The sequence below is a fragment of the Microplitis mediator genome, chromosome 5 (genome assembly GCF_029852145.1).
Source record: "Microplitis mediator isolate UGA2020A chromosome 5, iyMicMedi2.1, whole genome shotgun sequence".
In the NCBI taxonomy this organism is placed as follows: Eukaryota; Metazoa; Arthropoda; class Insecta; order Hymenoptera; family Braconidae; genus Microplitis; species Microplitis mediator.
The window spans coordinates 26,497,701-26,514,699 of record NC_079973.1 but is presented as its reverse complement, the minus strand read 5'-3'; the positions used below and the strand labels follow the sequence as shown (position 1 = coordinate 26,514,699).

The 16,999-nt window shown below is 33.5% G+C and overlaps 3 protein-coding genes and 1 long non-coding RNA gene across 7 annotated transcripts; 2 read left to right on the top strand and 2 right to left on the bottom strand.

Annotated features, from left to right (window-relative positions):
- Positions 1 to 53: 53 nt before the first annotated feature.
- On the top strand, positions 54 to 1,949 carry LOC130668811 (60S ribosomal protein L8). Its single transcript, XM_057471285.1, has 5 exons — positions 54 to 205; positions 502 to 648; positions 844 to 985; positions 1,055 to 1,368; positions 1,713 to 1,949. The coding sequence occupies exons 2-5, from the start codon at positions 511 to 513 to the stop codon at positions 1,890 to 1,892; spliced, it is 774 nt and encodes a 257-aa protein (XP_057327268.1). The 5' UTR covers positions 54 to 205; positions 502 to 510; the 3' UTR covers positions 1,893 to 1,949.
- Positions 1,091 to 1,717, bottom strand: LOC130668813 (uncharacterized). The gene is made up of 2 exons (XR_008990074.1): positions 1,571 to 1,717; positions 1,091 to 1,470 (listed from the first exon to the last, which is right to left on the bottom strand). It is a non-coding gene; the product is annotated as an uncharacterized LOC130668813 (long non-coding RNA).
- Positions 1,950 to 2,268: 319 nt separating the features above from the next.
- LOC130668810 (ATP-dependent RNA helicase bel) lies at positions 2,269 to 7,565 on the top strand. Its single transcript, XM_057471284.1, has 4 exons — positions 2,269 to 2,652; positions 3,172 to 3,250; positions 3,359 to 5,206; positions 5,290 to 7,565. Exons 1-4 carry the CDS (start codon positions 2,608 to 2,610, stop codon positions 5,394 to 5,396), a joined length of 2,079 nt encoding a protein of 692 aa, XP_057327267.1. The 5' UTR covers positions 2,269 to 2,607; the 3' UTR covers positions 5,397 to 7,565.
- Positions 7,566 to 11,317: 3,752 nt separating this feature from the next.
- Positions 11,318 to 16,715, bottom strand: LOC130668044 (protein mothers against dpp). Of its 4 annotated transcripts, none has more exons than XM_057470033.1 (4): positions 16,159 to 16,715; positions 15,881 to 15,974; positions 14,338 to 15,636; positions 11,318 to 14,250 (listed from the first exon to the last, which is right to left on the bottom strand). In XM_057470033.1, exons 3-4 carry the CDS (start codon positions 15,585 to 15,587, stop codon positions 14,091 to 14,093), a joined length of 1,410 nt encoding a protein of 469 aa, XP_057326016.1. In that variant the 5' UTR covers positions 15,588 to 15,636; positions 15,881 to 15,974; positions 16,159 to 16,715; the 3' UTR covers positions 11,318 to 14,090. The 4 variants fall into 4 exon arrangements, with proteins under 4 accessions (XP_057326016.1, XP_057326015.1, XP_057326017.1 ...); XM_057470032.1 differs by having other exon boundaries at positions 15,937 to 15,974; XM_057470034.1 differs by lacking the exons at positions 15,881 to 15,974; positions 16,159 to 16,715 and adding an exon at positions 15,728 to 15,867.
- Positions 16,716 to 16,999: the final 284 nt, after the last annotated feature.

The window sequence follows — 16,999 nt, the reverse complement described above, 5'->3', positions numbered from 1 at the left end:
TCTCTCTCTATCAATTAAATTAAATTATTTATTTCATCATCCAGCCCCCGGCTGTTTTATCTTAAAAATTCCCAACTTTACCAACCAACAGCCAACTAAAATAATCCCAGCAAGATGGCGCAGGTTGTCGTAATATTTTCCGAGAGACCGCCCCCTTTCAGCGGTCGCGTTCTCTGACTCTTTTTACTTGTGAGCGGCTCCATTGGTACGTGTTTTCTCATATTGCTTTTTAAAATCCATTATTTATAACGCGATCAATTTGTTTCTTATTTTTAAATTATGTCCACATATTTTATTAATTATCGAGTTATTTATTCTATTAAATATTTTCATAAAATATTTCATTTATTTAAAGTTGTGTAGATTTTGAAAATCCGACTTGATTTTGAGGTTAATTACGATAAATTTCACGTTGTCAAGATGTGTGCCAATGTCACGCAACTTTTTCAACTCAGTCCAGGTACAAGTTTACTAAAAATTTATTTTTTTTTTTAATTATAGATCTGAACAATGGGTCGTGTAATTCGCGCTCAACGTAAAGGAGCGGGATCCGTATTCAAATCCCACACCAAGAGGAGGAAGGGTGCACCTAAACTCCGATCTCTCGATTACTCAGAGAAACATGGATACATCAAGGGTGTAGTAAAGGTATTTTGACTCATATTTATTTGATAATTAATTTAAAGTCAATTGTTTATGATGATTTCTATTATCCTATCTCTGAAAGGTTTTGAAGATCATTTAGAGGCTCTTTCTGATGTGACAATTGTTGAAAATTAATTTTAACTGATCTTCCAATCAGTAATTTGCTAATTTATTAACAGATAATTTATATTTTACCAGGAAATTCTTCATGACCCTGGTAGAGGAGCACCATTGGCTTGGGTCCACTTCAGAGACCCCTACAAATTCAAGACCAGGAAAGAATTGTTTATTGCACCAGAAGGAATGTACACTGGTCAATTCTTATACTGTGGAAAGAAAGGTATTAAAAAACACAGTAATTGAATTATTTTAAATGGCATTTAATTAACGTGGGTAATTGAAACTGCAGCAACCCTCCAGATCGGGAACGTAATGCCCGTTGGCACCATGCCTGAGGGTACCATCGTGTGCAACCTCGAAGAAAAGACTGGAGATCGTGGCCGACTTGCCCGTGCATCCGGTAACTACGCAACAGTAATTGCCCACAATCCTGACAGCAAGAAGACTCGAGTAAAATTACCATCTGGAGCAAAGAAAGTCATTCCCTCCAACAACAGAGCCATGGTTGGTATTGTTGCTGGTGGTGGACGTATTGACAAACCGATATTGAAGGCTGGACGTGCTTACCACAAGTACAAGGCCAAGAGGAACTGCTGGCCTAAGGTAATTGTCTACTTACATCAATTACTTTTGATGATCATCCCAACAAATCGCGTTTCGAATTTCAAAAGGGCGTTTAATTTTTTTTTGCCAATCGTTTTATGGCTAAAAATTGAAAAAAAAAAAATTTCAGCTTTAGAATAAGTCTACACTATGATTCGCAATTAAAAAAAAAATTCCTTTTGAAATTAGTGACGTGAAATACTTTAGTCTAGATGATGCTTTGACATTTGAAACCTGAATTTCATGTGGACACTTTTTTTACTGATTTAAAAAATGAAAATCCATGGAATTGAATTATTTTCTTATAGAAACTGATCTAAAATAATTTAAATTTCCATTTACAGGTTCGTGGTGTTGCTATGAACCCAGTTGAGCATCCTCACGGAGGAGGTAACCACCAGCACATTGGTAAAGCATCCACAGTCAAACGTGGAACAAGTGCCGGTCGTAAAGTTGGTCTCATTGCTGCTCGTCGTACAGGAAGAATACGAGGAGGAAAAACTGATAACAAGAAAGACGATTAGGCTGTTAACCATCTTGTCAATTGTCTTTATCATTATAAATAAAAATAAAAAAGATCACACATTGTTCATTTATTTATTTAAAAAAAAAATAATAATAATTTCACCCCTTTCTGATCCTCCAGTCCAATTTACGCTGTCAATTATTTTATACAAGCAGTCATCTCCAAGACCCGCCAGAAGTTGAATTTAAATTTAAATAAAAAATAATTGAAGGTATTCAAAATGAACTAGTCCGCCCGGAAGTAGTGGGACGGCCATATTGCTCAGAGTTTCCTACTATCAGCCATTTTATTTTTAGTTTTATTGCAACTTACGGCCAACAGCAGAGCAGCACCATCACCCATACACTAAAGACACTCTGGCAGGGGTCGTCTGTCTCAGTTGCTCTCAAACGTTTGTCCGAACCAGGATAATTGTGTGCAGTGTCTGTATATCTATAGTTGGAGAGACATTTGTACCCTTACCCTCAAAAGCTTCCTTTGTGTGTCGTTGGAAGTTGGAATAGCGGCAAGCCTGCCGACGGGTGAATAGCGATAGCGTGTGTGATCAGTACTCGTAAATCTCAGACTCAGACTTTTAAAATATTTCTCTTGTGCATATAGGAAGTTTTAAGTTTAATAATTTAATTGTTAATCTTACGTTTGCTACAACGAATAAATAAGCGAATTAACGCAATAAGAGATACGAAAAATAACTACGCACGAGGCGGAGTAATATGAGTAATGCAGCCAACCAAAATGGATCAGGTCTAGAGCAGCGTGTAAGTTATAAAAAAGCTAAATCATTGTATGATCTTGTGTACTTGACACAACCGCCATTCCCCATTCTCTGGGTTTTAATTTCAATAATTTGCTTCTTCATAAATTTTATTATGACGAATTTTAATTTATTTCGCTTAATGGTTGCGTTAAAAATGTCACAATGGACATGAATTAATTGATCTGCATTGTGAAATTTTTAAGGAAATCACCTTAAAATTTCCGTGACGTCTGAATCGCGTAATGGCGGCGATCAATTCCGGGAAGAGCACGCTCTCCACGCTGTGATTTTTCACTCATTTTTTTTTGCAACACGTGCTTTGGAAAATTATTTGGATTAATATGATGGAATTTTTTTTTACAAGTCGCAACCTTGAGCGATAATTTAAAATTTATTTTCGTCATCTGGGACGACGACCGCGATAGCAAATTTTATTTATTATTTGTTACTAATTAGTAATATTTTAATAATTCAATTAAGAAAGCACTGAAAATAAAACATTCACTGTTTTTTTCTGCAGTTAGCTGATCTGGACTTGCAGGACTCCCAACAACCAAGTGGGGGTCGCTACGTACCACCGCATTTACGCAATAAACCTAGTGAGTCAACAATAGCATTAGATTATTAATTAATTAATTAATAGATTTACTAGAGTCGTAATGATTAAGATGACAATATAAATTAACGATTGTCTTTCAAATTGACAGCTAACGGGACATCTGGCAGAGAGGAACCCTCTTCCAATTCGCGTTACCAGGAGAGAGACCGTGGGAATTCACGCGATCAGGATCGTGACCGAGATCATGGTAGCAGTTACAGAGACGTGCGGGTCAATCGGGACGTTGATTTCGGTAACTTCGGGCGCAACAGACGCCCACAGGAGAACGGACGAGACTTTCGTTCCGGTGGATACGGCGAGCGAGACCGTCCAGTGGGAAATGATCGGTGGAACGAGCAACAGAAAAACGACCGCTGGCAGGACAACAGAAATGACTCACGCGGTGGATCAATGGGAGGCAGATGGAAGGACGACTCCGATCGTTCGGGAGGAAAAGGAGGCAGAGGCGAGGTGGACTGGACAGTTCCCACCACCCGAGACGAACGACTCGAGCAAGAGCTCTTTGGAATCGGTAACACGGGTATTAACTTTAGCAAATACGAGGATATCCCGGTGGAGGCAACTGGTGATAACATACCACCCCACATCACATCATTCAGCGAGGTCAAGCTGACAGAAATTATAAGAAACAGCATTACCTTGGCTGGTTATGATACACCAACTCCGGTTCAAAAGTACGCAATACCAATAATTATTGGTCATCGTGATGTGATGGCCTGCGCCCAAACCGGCTCCGGCAAGACTGCGGCATTTTTAGTGCCAATATTAAACCAGATTTATGAGTGCGGTCCACTTCCACCGCCACCTCAGGCCTCTGGTGGTCGACGTAAACAATATCCTCTAGGTCTAGTATTAGCTCCAACTCGTGAATTAGCAACTCAAATTTATGATGAGGCTCGTAAATTTGCCTATCGTTCACGCATGCGACCTGCTGTCGTCTACGGTGGATCCAATATCACCGATCAGATGCGCGAGCTGGATCGCGGCTGTCACTTGCTTGTAGCTACACCCGGTCGGCTTGCTGACATGCTCAGCCGTGGAAAAATTGGACTACACAACTGCCGTTTCCTCGTACTGGATGAAGCTGACCGCATGTTGGACATGGGTTTCGAGCCACAAATACGACGTATCGTCGAAGAGGACACGATGCCAGGCACCGGTGAACGTCAAACTCTCATGTTCTCAGCGACGTTCCCAAAAGAAATTCAGATGCTCGCTCGTGATTTTCTCAGTAATTATATTTTCCTCGCTGTTGGACGTGTCGGCTCCACCTCCGAGAATATTACGCAAAAAATCGTGTGGGTGGAAGAGCACGACAAGCGATCATATTTACTAGACTTATTACAAGCATCTTCTTATGAAAACGCCGAGGAATCTCTTACCCTTGTGTTCGTGGAGACTAAAAAGGGAGCAGACATGCTCGAAGAATTTCTCCACTCAATGGGTTACCCGGTGACAAGTATCCACGGTGACAGATCACAGCGCGAGCGTGAGGACGCTCTGCGTAGATTCCGTGGTGGCAAGACCCCGATTCTCGTAGCGACCGCCGTCGCCGCACGTGGTTTGGACATTCCTCATGTTAAACACGTCATTAATTTCGACTTACCTGGTGACGTCGAAGAGTACGTTCACCGTATCGGTCGTACCGGGCGTATGGGTAACCTCGGACTCGCGACCTCCTTCTTCAACAGCAAAAACCATAACTTAGTACGTGACTTGGTGTCACTGCTAGTCGAGGCTAATCAAGAGCTTCCCCCGTGGCTCGACAACATGTTTTCCGAGGCTAAGCACTCTGGAGGAGCTAGACGACCCGGTGGAACTACCAAGAACACTCGCTTCGGCAGCGGTGGATTCGGTGCTAGAGATTACCGTCAGCAGCCCAGTTCCGGAATGGGAAATCGCAACGGCCCTTCAAGCAGACCTGGTGGTTATGGAGGTAAGTTTTTTTTTTTTTATTATTTTATTTCATCCAGACATGGACAAGAATGGAAATTACAATTACACTTTTAATTATTTTAGGGAGCTATGGAGGTGGTGGCGGATACGGAGGCAACTTCAACTCATCATACAATACAGCTAATAATGGTGGCAATTGTGGCGGTGGTACTGACTGGTGGGGAAAGTAGATCATTATTAGAAATTTCGTCGCTATTTACTATTAATATCTTTATTATTATTATTAATTAATTAATTATTATACATGAAAATTCAACTATATGTAAGTGAGCGGCACATAAACATCGCGGTACTCGAAAAAACAAAAAAAACGTAATGAAAGACAGTGTATTGACGTATATTACATTCACACTCGCTGATTGCGTATCATGCCGAGTTTAAATGCGCAAATATTATTTTTTAAAAAATTAAAAAAAGACTACCGTGGCTCAGTGTACTCGGCGGCTACTTTTTGTTCCTACGCAATGAGCCGAGATAATAAAAGTCCCAATTATTTGTATGCTGTTTGATTATCATTTAAACCGTCAACGAATTATTGGGATTTTTTATTTTTGATTATTAGGTAAATTTCATAGATTCACCCGAGTTTACTCAATTTTTTATCTTTTTTTTAGAGTTGACTCGATAATTCACATTACTATTATTATTATAATTATTATCATAGAAAAAAAACCGCTTACTAACCAAATTTCATTAACCGTTATTGCCATTCTGAATAAACAAAAAAAAAAATACATAATGCTGTAGGTAAATAAAATTTAGTTGAATTTTTTAGAATTTTCACTTTAAAAAAATTAATTTCTGCGGGATTCGTTGGCTCTGCTATTAAAAAAAATTTCATTCACAAAATGATACGGCGAGCGTGCCTTTTAATTAATGATAAATAATTAAAAAAAAAAATTAAATGAATAAATTAAAATCTCCAATACTAAATTTAGATTGAAAAATACTTAATTGTTTTAAATTGAATTGCATTTATCAGCTGTATGCAAAGTAATTAAAGTCTTTTATGTGAAGACTTATTGCACGCATGCTTGATCATTTAATGAATTATCATTATTATTATTATTAATATTATAATTAAAATTATCTTCTTTAATTAATATTATTTAATTTAATCTCAATTTAAACCACAAGATTTTAAAAAAATTGTCGACGAATGGTACTGAGTTTTGCCGTCCCCACAAAATAAACGCGCGAAAAAAAATAGAGGAATAAATAAGGGATAGGGTGAAAAAAAATAATTGTGGTCATGCGACCGCTCATTCATTAGTCGGCAAGAATGAAGACAACAACAACACCAACAACAATTGAGTGTAAAAAACTCTGCAGGATAAACGTGTTTATAAATATTTAAAATAAAACTCGTGCTTTTTTAAATTTAAAATAGTATCCAAGTCTATTGTATCCTTAAATAATCAACAGACCGTAGAACAAACGAAAAAATAAATAAAATAAAATTTTCATGTAGTATTTAAACTGTCACTCGCTCGCGCATTGACAGTAACTTATTTAATTAATTAATTATCAGTGTTAAATTAATTAGTTTAGGTAATAATTAGACGGAAAATAAAACAGTTTATGAATTTAAAATCGCAGACGTACACATGATTAGCCTGCATGATAGGTAACAATTCAGCTTCTGAGAAGAGATAGCGAATAAATTTTATTAAAAAAATGAAAATGAAGAAAAAAATACGGTTGCAGTTACAGGAATAAAATAATAGACAAGTTGATAATCACGAGAGTGCGATTATTTGAGTACGGGAATAGTAAGAAGTCTAGAGGAAAAAAAACTAAAATGAGTAATTAAATAAATAAAAATAATGAGCTGCCGAAAACGTAACTTGGAGTCGCTTATAAAAAATACGCGAGGCATCGAGGCGCGTTCACATAATATTTTATAAAATATTACTATGATAAAACTGTTATTATCACAGCAGTTAAATATGCCCTATTAATTATTATAAATAAATGTAAAAGGTATTAAGTGATATTCGTAACTACATAAAATAATAAAATAAAATAAACACTAAAGTTATTTTAAAACGACTGTGATATTTAAACGATCTTGTGACATTCAATTTACTACACACGAATTTATTATTATGATGGTAATGATAAATAATAATAAAAGTTGATAAATAATTATTTATTGATAATTAAATTGAATGTCGGGGAGCGAAAAATGGAGCTCGACAGTTCATTGTGGAGCTGGCTGATGATAACAAATTTAAAAATGATAACAGAAGAATATTGAGTCGTTAATGATAATACAGAGTTAAATAATTAAACGAAAAATAAATAAATAAATCAAGGAAATGAAATTTGAAAAAAAATACGTGGCTGTTGTCCGATTTTTTTATGAGGACTGAACGTTCTAGCTCGTCAGCCAAAATCTCATGAGGCGTTTTCGGGGCATTGTTTATACTTAAATAAATAAATTAAATTAAAAATTATAATTAAAAAAGAGAATAATAATAATAATGTAATAACAGTAATGAATATTTCTGTGTAGTTAATAATGTTCATTAGAATTCTTTGTAGGGTGATTGATATACATAAAAATATTGTAATAAATATAATTAAAATAGTATGTGCGCTAGATTATTATCAATCTGGCTGAGAAAAGTACAAATTCAAATTTATTAAATTTTGAGTAAAGCACTCGATACGGCTTTTTAGGTGACTAAATAAAATAAAATAAAAAATTTAAAAGTAATTATAAATCATAGCAATGTCTTATGACTTTTACCTGTTACTGTGTACTGAGTTTATAACTTAAAGTGCAATCGCGTAAGTGAGGCGTGGGAATGTGCAGCGACAGAAGCAGCAGTCGTGGACCAAGTTGTGAATGGATTTTATTTTTCCGCAAAGACTAAAAAATATTATTTTAACAATTAATGATTAAAGTTAATAATTAAATTAGTGAGGCAAATTAAACACCAACTTTCTTGTACGATGTATATATTTTTTCACGCTGCAAGAACTCGACGAAAATTACTGTTAGACTTTTTTTATTATTTTTTTTTACTAATAATTAATTACTGTTGTGAAATACTATTGAGTCGAACGTCTCACGCGTAAATTCGATATATTATCGATTATTATTATAATTATTATCACCATTTTTTTAGAAAAATACATGACAAATTATTTGATAATTAATTGTTAATTCAATTCAATTGTGTTGACACTAATTAGTTTTTATTGATGATGTATTTAATCTATCGCAAAGAATTCATTGTCAGTGGACAATTAATTGCTAAACTTCTCGGTGTTTGTTGAACTGATAATTAGGAAATAATGATAATTAACGAAAATTACTAAACTAATGTAAACTTCTATTAATTAATCAAAACTTTTTTAGGGGGGTTTCAACGATCCAATAAAAAAAAACAAATATATTTATTTTCACTCTAGTATTTATTGTCATAATTATAATTATCTTAATTCATCCATATTATAAATTAAATGTAAAAAAAGTAGAAAAAAAATGTGCGTGTGGTTCTTAAGGACATTTTCCGACTGCCTCCCACTTTTTAAAAATATTTGATGGTTTCAATTGTCATGACCGTTTTAAAATTTTGAAAAAATTGAAGCGTTAATTAAAAGGACAATTTCGCTGAGAAAAATTGAAAAAAAATTACTGACGGTTATTAATTAGGAGTTGAACAAAATTTATTAGATAAATTTTAGCAAATTCTTCATGTCAATTTTGTCATTCGAAATTTTGTAGGGGGAAATTTATTTACCAAATTTCGTTCAACTTCCAATTGGTAAAAACTGTCAGTAATTTTTTAAAATTCTATACATCGGAAATTATCTTTTTTTGAATTAATTGATTAAATTTTACTGCGGTTCTGACAGTTCGTCATTGAATATTTAAAAAAGGGGGGAGGGTGTGGGAAAATGCCCTTAAATAATTATCAGAAAAATTATATTATTGTTGCGTTGTATGTTTGGTCCTCAATAATGTTCATCGGACTAGCAGCCTTGTCATACGTGACGAAATAAATAACCGAGTACATTTAAAATAATGAATGCGCCGTATGATAGATTTTAAAGTAAATAAATAAATAAACGAGCCTACAAATAATCTTATGAGATACTTTAGTAATAAATACTTGAGTGTCTGTAACGTTTATTTAAAATCGAGCAGGCTCGATAGCACAATTGCGTTCGTCATAAATCCGTATTAATATATAATAAAACATGATTAACAACAGCCGAGGAACAATGATGAAGTAAACTGTGACTGCAATCATCTCAAAGGAGAGTAATAATAATAATTAAATTAAAAATAAAAATTTAAAACCCATAGTTTAACTCAAAAATTGTAGTAAACTCTTACAGACTACACATATCTGGTTAAATATTTTATTTATTTCTCTAAACTCATTTTTTTTGCTAATCCATTTTTATTTTATTTATTAATTAACAAATTCATTCATAATTTATCATTTAAAAATACAAGTCTGTGTACTAGTATTAAAAAAAAATCTAAATCTCCAATCAAGGGATGGCAATAATTTCTTCAATTGAAGAAGACTAAAAAACAAATTTAAAAAAAATAATTAACGTTCGTAAAAGTGTACGACAGCGAGTGCAATCCGTCGATACGCTTAGTGCGATAATTAAAAAAATAAAAATAATTAATTACTAAAAAATTATATTGAAAAAATAAAAAAAAATTGTCTAGTTACTTTGTCAGGGTTTTAAGTAAATAATTAAAAGGGTTTAAAGTAATTAATATAATAATTGGATAATGCTTCCAAACGTATACCGGAAAACTGTATCCTTATTTAATTTAAATCACGCACGTGTTGAATCAATTTAAAAAATATATATATATTTAATTAACTGTATGTAATTATGGTCGATGACAATTACACTTGTGTATTAAATTTTATTATTATTATATTATTATTTAAACATTTATTATTATTATTATTTTTTTTTTTACAATGGAATATTATGTGGCGCTAAAGGAGCATCACTGTAACGGCGAATGTACCATTCAGTCGGTCTTTTAATACACATTTAAATGCTACACTAGTTTAAATGGTTTAAAAAAGTAAAATCTTTAAAGACAAACAAAAAAAGATTATTTAGGAAATGAAATAACATTTAATTCTACAGATTACTGTACGTCGTGCGCGGTATCGAAGAATAAAGGAAATAATAATGATGATGAATGAATATATAAATATTTTTACCTAATTATTAATCCTAATCCTCGAGTAATTAGAAACGTAACGAATTAAGTAGCAGGTGAGTAGAGAAATGAAATGAACGCTGGGCTGGACTCAACAAGGTGTCGAATTTCTATTGATTTATTAATTTATTGTCATCACAACGATTTTTTTAGCTTCTGGAGAAATGCAGAAATCAAATTTCCTCGTAAGATTTTCTTCATTCAAGTCCTATAAATTTTTTTTGACCACCAATTGCATTTATTTGACTCATTTTCGTGCCCACGGATGATTTAGACGGTGATCCTGATTAAAATTAAGGCCCCCTTGGAGACTTTAAGACCTCGGGGGTATCAGAGAAGTCTTCTGGAAGAACGCGAGCCCGTAGAAGTGAAGGAAAAAAAATTTTCTCTCAGCAGCGAGCACTGAGTTTAGATTTTCTATCGTTTTTCTATAGAATTTCTTTGACGACGATCCTGATGAAAATTAAGGCATCCGATGGATTGAAGGCCAATAGATCCCCCCAAAAAAAAATTGGTCTTATTAAAATGTAATTCTGACATTCGCAGCTGAAAAAAAATAATGGAAAGTCATTCGTGTCATATATGTAAATATATAAATACTTCTGCGAATATATGAGTCATAATAGGATGTGGGGGATCTATAATTTGTGATGCATTATTGATAGGGGAGGTCGCAGAAAATGTGACATGTGACGAGGAGGGAGAGACGTGAGGGGAGTCTGAGGATAAAAGTTTGCAACATATTTTATGAATGTCCTCTAATTAGAAATCCAAAATCCGGATATTCGGTAAATTCTCCCGAGCCTTAAATAATTACAGTTGGATCAAATTAATGGATGTTCATTCAAAATAAAATTATGGCATGTCATTAGTGTAAATATATTTATTTACTTCTCTATTACGAGCAGTTAATTAATTACACAGTTAATTTTTAAGTATCGATCACGTGTTCGTTAATTTTTTTTAAAAGGCAGCTCGTAATGTGGAATGAATCGTGTGCTGTGAGTGTCTACAATCTATTTATTTTTTAAAATATACATTACAAGTAATTCATAGCACAAATCACTGAACGAACAGCACAAATCACGTTCAATCACTTTAAAAAAATGCAGTGTAAGCCATCACAATAAGCAAAAGTTGACGTAAATTTATTTTACGTCTTCAGGCACAATACAAATATAAATTTATTTTATCTAATAATATATTTATTTAATATATTTATAATATCAGCAATTCACTCTTTACTTTAATAATTCGTTTTAACAATCGAAGCGATTTTTTTTTATCATGCGGTTACTCTCAACAAGTAACTGAATAATTACGTCATCAGTTGTGGCACTTGATTTATTTGTACATATATTAATATATATTTATATATATATAAACTTTTTTTATTTAATTATAATTACAATTACAATATTTTTTAATTCAAATTAGAATTTATAATTAATAGTAGACACTCACGAATCTGCCACTTGAAAAAAAAAAATTCAGTTTTTTGTCTTTTATTGTTTAGTTTAAAATTCTTTTAACGCTTAACTATTTGTATGTTTAATTAATTTTACTTGTGACGTATAAAGATAAACGATATCGTAGTACATAATAATAGTAATGATCAATGTTTACAATAGAGAATGTTCCATTTAGTTTAAAAGTTGACAGAAAAATTCAAAGCTAAGTAATTAAAAAAAAAGTAATAAAAACTGTTGGTTTTTATTTAATTAATTAATTGATTATATTTAATATTTATCAGACGCAGTTTAAAGTTAAACTCTTATGAGATCGGCGTCTGCTTACATCTTGCATTGATTTTTTATTATAAAAAAAATTTATAATAGACAAAATTCATTTTATTTTATTGTTTAATTTTATTTTTAGCTACAGCATATTATTAACTAATCAATAATGCTTCTCAAAGGCTCATATTATTAATATTGTCAGATTATTTTTAGGCATATTCAATAAGGCTCGAAAATTTTTTTCGACCGATACGGAAAGCAAAATTATTTATGATATTGAAGTTACCCGACAATTAATAATTTTTTGATTTTTTTTCAACAAATCAATTACTAAAAAATAAAAAATAAAAATATGCATGTGTAGAAAATTTTAAAAACTACAGGTGCAATTTTTTCAAATATTTTTTTTTTTTATAATTTATCATAGGAAAAAAATCCAAAAATTTTGAGAGGTCGGTTAACTTCAGTTTCATAATTATTTTTTAAAATTTAAATGTTCAAAAATTGATGATTAAAATTTCAAACTGTTAATTTTGATTTTAATAATTATTGAGTATGACTGCAAAAAATTTTTGTAGCGAACGTGGATCAAATCCGGAGTGATTGCGGACCGAATGACTGTTTATTTATTCTATTTTTTTGGAGTGAAATCGACTACGGAATTCATTTTAATTTTTAAACTCCGAATCGGAGTGGATGCAAATTTAAATAAAATTCAAATTACTCCGTTGAAAAAAAAACTCTTTATTTGCGGAGTGATTTTTTTTCTAAAAACTCCAGAACTCCGATCAACGGAGCAGAACAAATCCGCAATCACTCCGAATTTACTCCCGATTTTTTACAGTGTAATAATAATAAACATTGAATTTAACATGATTTAGAAAGTAGTTTTGATAAGCATAATTAATTTAGCTTTCCGATGGTCGTCAATATATATCTTAATACTTTCATTTTAAACACTTTCTTTTAGCGCCAGTCGCACTTACACGCTGGTTATTATTTCATAAAATAGCAATAGCATTTTATTGTTATCATTAAACTGACAGTAACTTGTTTTAAATTGCACATAAATATATATATCATAACGTCTATATAAAAAAATAAAACGTTATGCCGATCAAGTTGTTAATAAAATATTTAACATTTCTTTTCTATGAGTAATATAATTGTAATAGAGAATATTATTATTATTATTTTTGTTTTTTATGTTTTTTGTTACGTCAATTAATAACTCGATGAGTTATAAGGCTTCAGTTCGGTGTATCGAATAACAGAACACACGCTGTCTATTATCTCCTCATTGAAAATTTAAATATAATAATAATAATATATAATATCGGTACATTTTTTTTAAGGGTAATTTCAGACAGTGCCCCCCACTTTTTTAAATATTCAATAACTCAACTGTCATTACCGTATTTTAATTTTATAACTCGGTGACAATTGTCATCACGTTGCCTTTTTTTCAATTAACGCTCCAATTTTTTTTTAATTAATTAATAAAATCTTTCTACGGCTGACAGTTCAAAGTCACTGAATATTTTTGACAACTGGGGGGAGGGGGGTAATGTCTGAGAACGCCTTTAGCCATCGGTAATTCTACATGTTTGCACTTCATTCAAATTTTAAAATGTCATTAGATGTGTAATTAAAAAAAAAAAAAAAAAAAGAAAAAAAATTGATAATTTCACGTTTTTTCTGTATTGCAAATAAAATAATCTCTTTGTATCATGAGAATATTTAAGAAAATAAGACCAACCACACTAATTTATTATTGTTTTTGACAGTCAGTCTCCTTTTCTACTTAAATTAAATTTTATATTATGTATAGATAAAGGTAATTTAAAAAAAAATGAAAAAAAAAAAAAAAATAATAAACAATTATAGTAATTGATATTTATAATTTTTTACGACACGGAACTTATGGCATTATGAGGGGAGCCCATTTGAGTAAGGACTTTGTCTAGCCACTGCAGTGGACCATGTAAATGTGCCTCGATCCAACAAGGTGTTGACGTAACATCTTGCCGATGATATTCAGCTCCCCATCCTTTGACGAAAGACATTCTAAAATAAATAATAAAAATATATTTTATTGATTTACGTCAAAGACCAGAGTAATTGCTGATTATTGATGATGATAATTAAGCTGACCTTATTGTACACATCTTGGTGAGCTCGTAGACGGCTTCGAATCCATGATTAACACTCTGGGAGAGCAATTGTGCAAATTCAGCATTGTTAAATATTTTTAGTGAACATCCCGGCGGTATTTTGCAGACTGTACTGGGATGAAAACCATGATGGTGATTACAATTTCTCGATTGTACAAAAATAGCCGAATCAGATAAACACTCGGCGTAAACTTCGCCACCGACGTAATAAAGATGAACACCTTTGCCGATGTGTCTTCTTGTGTTTTCTATCGTTGAGTTACGATTGACGTTGGACAGCTGACCTAGACAAAAACGGTCAGAGTTGTTGCTGGGGTTGGTGAACCCGTCGACAATCACAGAGTGGGATTGACAGTGAAAGACTTCACCGACGCGGCAATTCAATTCGTAGTAAGCAATCGATGCCCAGTAAGGCGGTTCCTGGTAGCAAACGGGATCAACTTCGGGAGAGCCTCCAGTGTCCATAGCAGCGGGATCAGGCGGGGGCGATTGTCCAGTTTGTGAACCGTCATCTGGCGGCGAGTAAGCCGGTGGTGGTGTCTCAGGTAAACCATTTGTGCCGTACGGACTTTGAGGATTATTTGAAGCGCTACCGGGACTCGGTACTGAGCTTATTGAGGACATTGGCGATGTAGGATTTATATTAGACCCACCAGTCGGCCCCGAATTGAATCCACTTGTTGAATAGGATACATTGTGTGGCATTGTCGTGTCTTGAATTTGCTGAAACGGCAGCAACGAATGTCCCGGTGCGAATTCCGAGTGTCTTGGCACCAACACTGGCGGCAACACAGGGCTCTCAACTCGTTTATAATGGTAAGGGTTGATACAGACTTCTTTCTGCTTGGCTGAAAATGGATATTGGCACAGTTCCAGGGGTTTCAGTTCATGGTGCGACTGCAAATCAGGCCACCTCCACACACGACAATAGATAACGTGCGGCAAGCCTTTACGGTGTGACACCTGAAGTCTTCCATCAAGACTTCTAGGTATGGTTACACATTTGCTAGGTGTACCAGGACAACTCAGAGCACGTTCCAGCTCTTCGATCGCACCTTTTCTTTTTTTTAATTTTTTAACCAACGAGTCAACGGCTTTCTCAGCCCATTTTTCTTCCTCGTCACCCTGTTTCCAACCCAGAAGTTTTTTAACCGCCGGACTTGTAAAAGAAAAGAGACTATTTAACGATGACATTGGCCCAGAGCTTGATGTTCCTTCGTCATCATCCATTTCCCTCAATCTTCAATTGATAATCTCCGTATCGAATTTTTACGCTCCACTGTAATAATAAATTCATTGTTAGTTATCATCATTATTGCAATTATTGTTATTACTATGAGTGTATTTTTTAGCATAAAAACGAGGGGTACCACGAAAGGTATATTTTAGCAGCAATTAAATATAATTTTAGTGCGTGAGTTAGTAATTGATAAGCAACACGAAGGTAATTAAATGGTAGGACATAAAGTAATAAGAGTGAATGGCAGAGTAAGAAGAACGGGGGCGTCGCAAATCATAAGTACTTGCTGATAAACAGTGTGTACTTGTTACCAATGGCTTCCTATATATATCAACACACCATTTATAATTATTCCCACCATAATTACTATCCACAATCTACAATAAAAATAACAACAATAAAACCAAATAGTCAAAATAAATATTAATAAAAATCGACGTTTAATATTTTATTGACGCTTTTTACTACATAACCCAATCGCTAAGGGCTTTGGAGTATTCGCGCCGAGAACCCGAAACTTTATAACCAGTAATAAATAATTTATTTAAAAGCAATACTTACATTTTTTTAATCACGGTAATTTATAAATACACCAATCAAATGTTTTATTAACAGACGATCAGTAAAAAAAAATACTAGTCGTTCACGACGGCATCGTCGTATAATCACTAGACAAATGTTTATCCCGCGTTGCTGTCTGCTCTCACTCGAGCGCTTCGTTATGGCGTTACGTCCTTCTCAACGTTATGGCGGATATTGGCATCACCAGCTTCAAGTGGAAGAATATTATATGTGTATATATATGTATATGTTATATGTTATATTGAATTGTATGAATTGTAAGTTGTGTGTGATTCTGCGTACACGACGCGGTAAAACCTGGCTCCTGACTGTGTTGCCTGCACTTGACAATCTACTTCTCAGCTTGTCTCTCCCCTTTTTTTCTCTCTCTCTCCCTTTTATTTCTTATACATAACACACTTATACACAATCACGATGACGCGATGTATCATATCCGTATTTATGATTTCAAGAACTTGATGCTGTCTCTCTTACTCTCGTGGAATTCAATTCCGCTTTTATCTGTACTCGTTGCTGTTGGCTGGCACACCAGTCATTATCATGCCCCGCCTCCCATTCAGCGGACACTCGATTACTTTACATCGACTATCGATTACGAACTTCGATACATCGATTAGTCGTCTCGTAAAATTTTTTTTTAAAACTGAACCCTGTGGATTTAAAATCTGAAAAATGATTAAGTATTTGAATTTATTTGAAAAATTGACCTGTCAGAAATAATTTTAAATATTTTCAATGGATGGCTTTTTAAATTTTGTTGGCTGCACTGATTAATTTGAAATTTCTACTTGGAAAGAGACAAACAAAAGTACTGACGCAC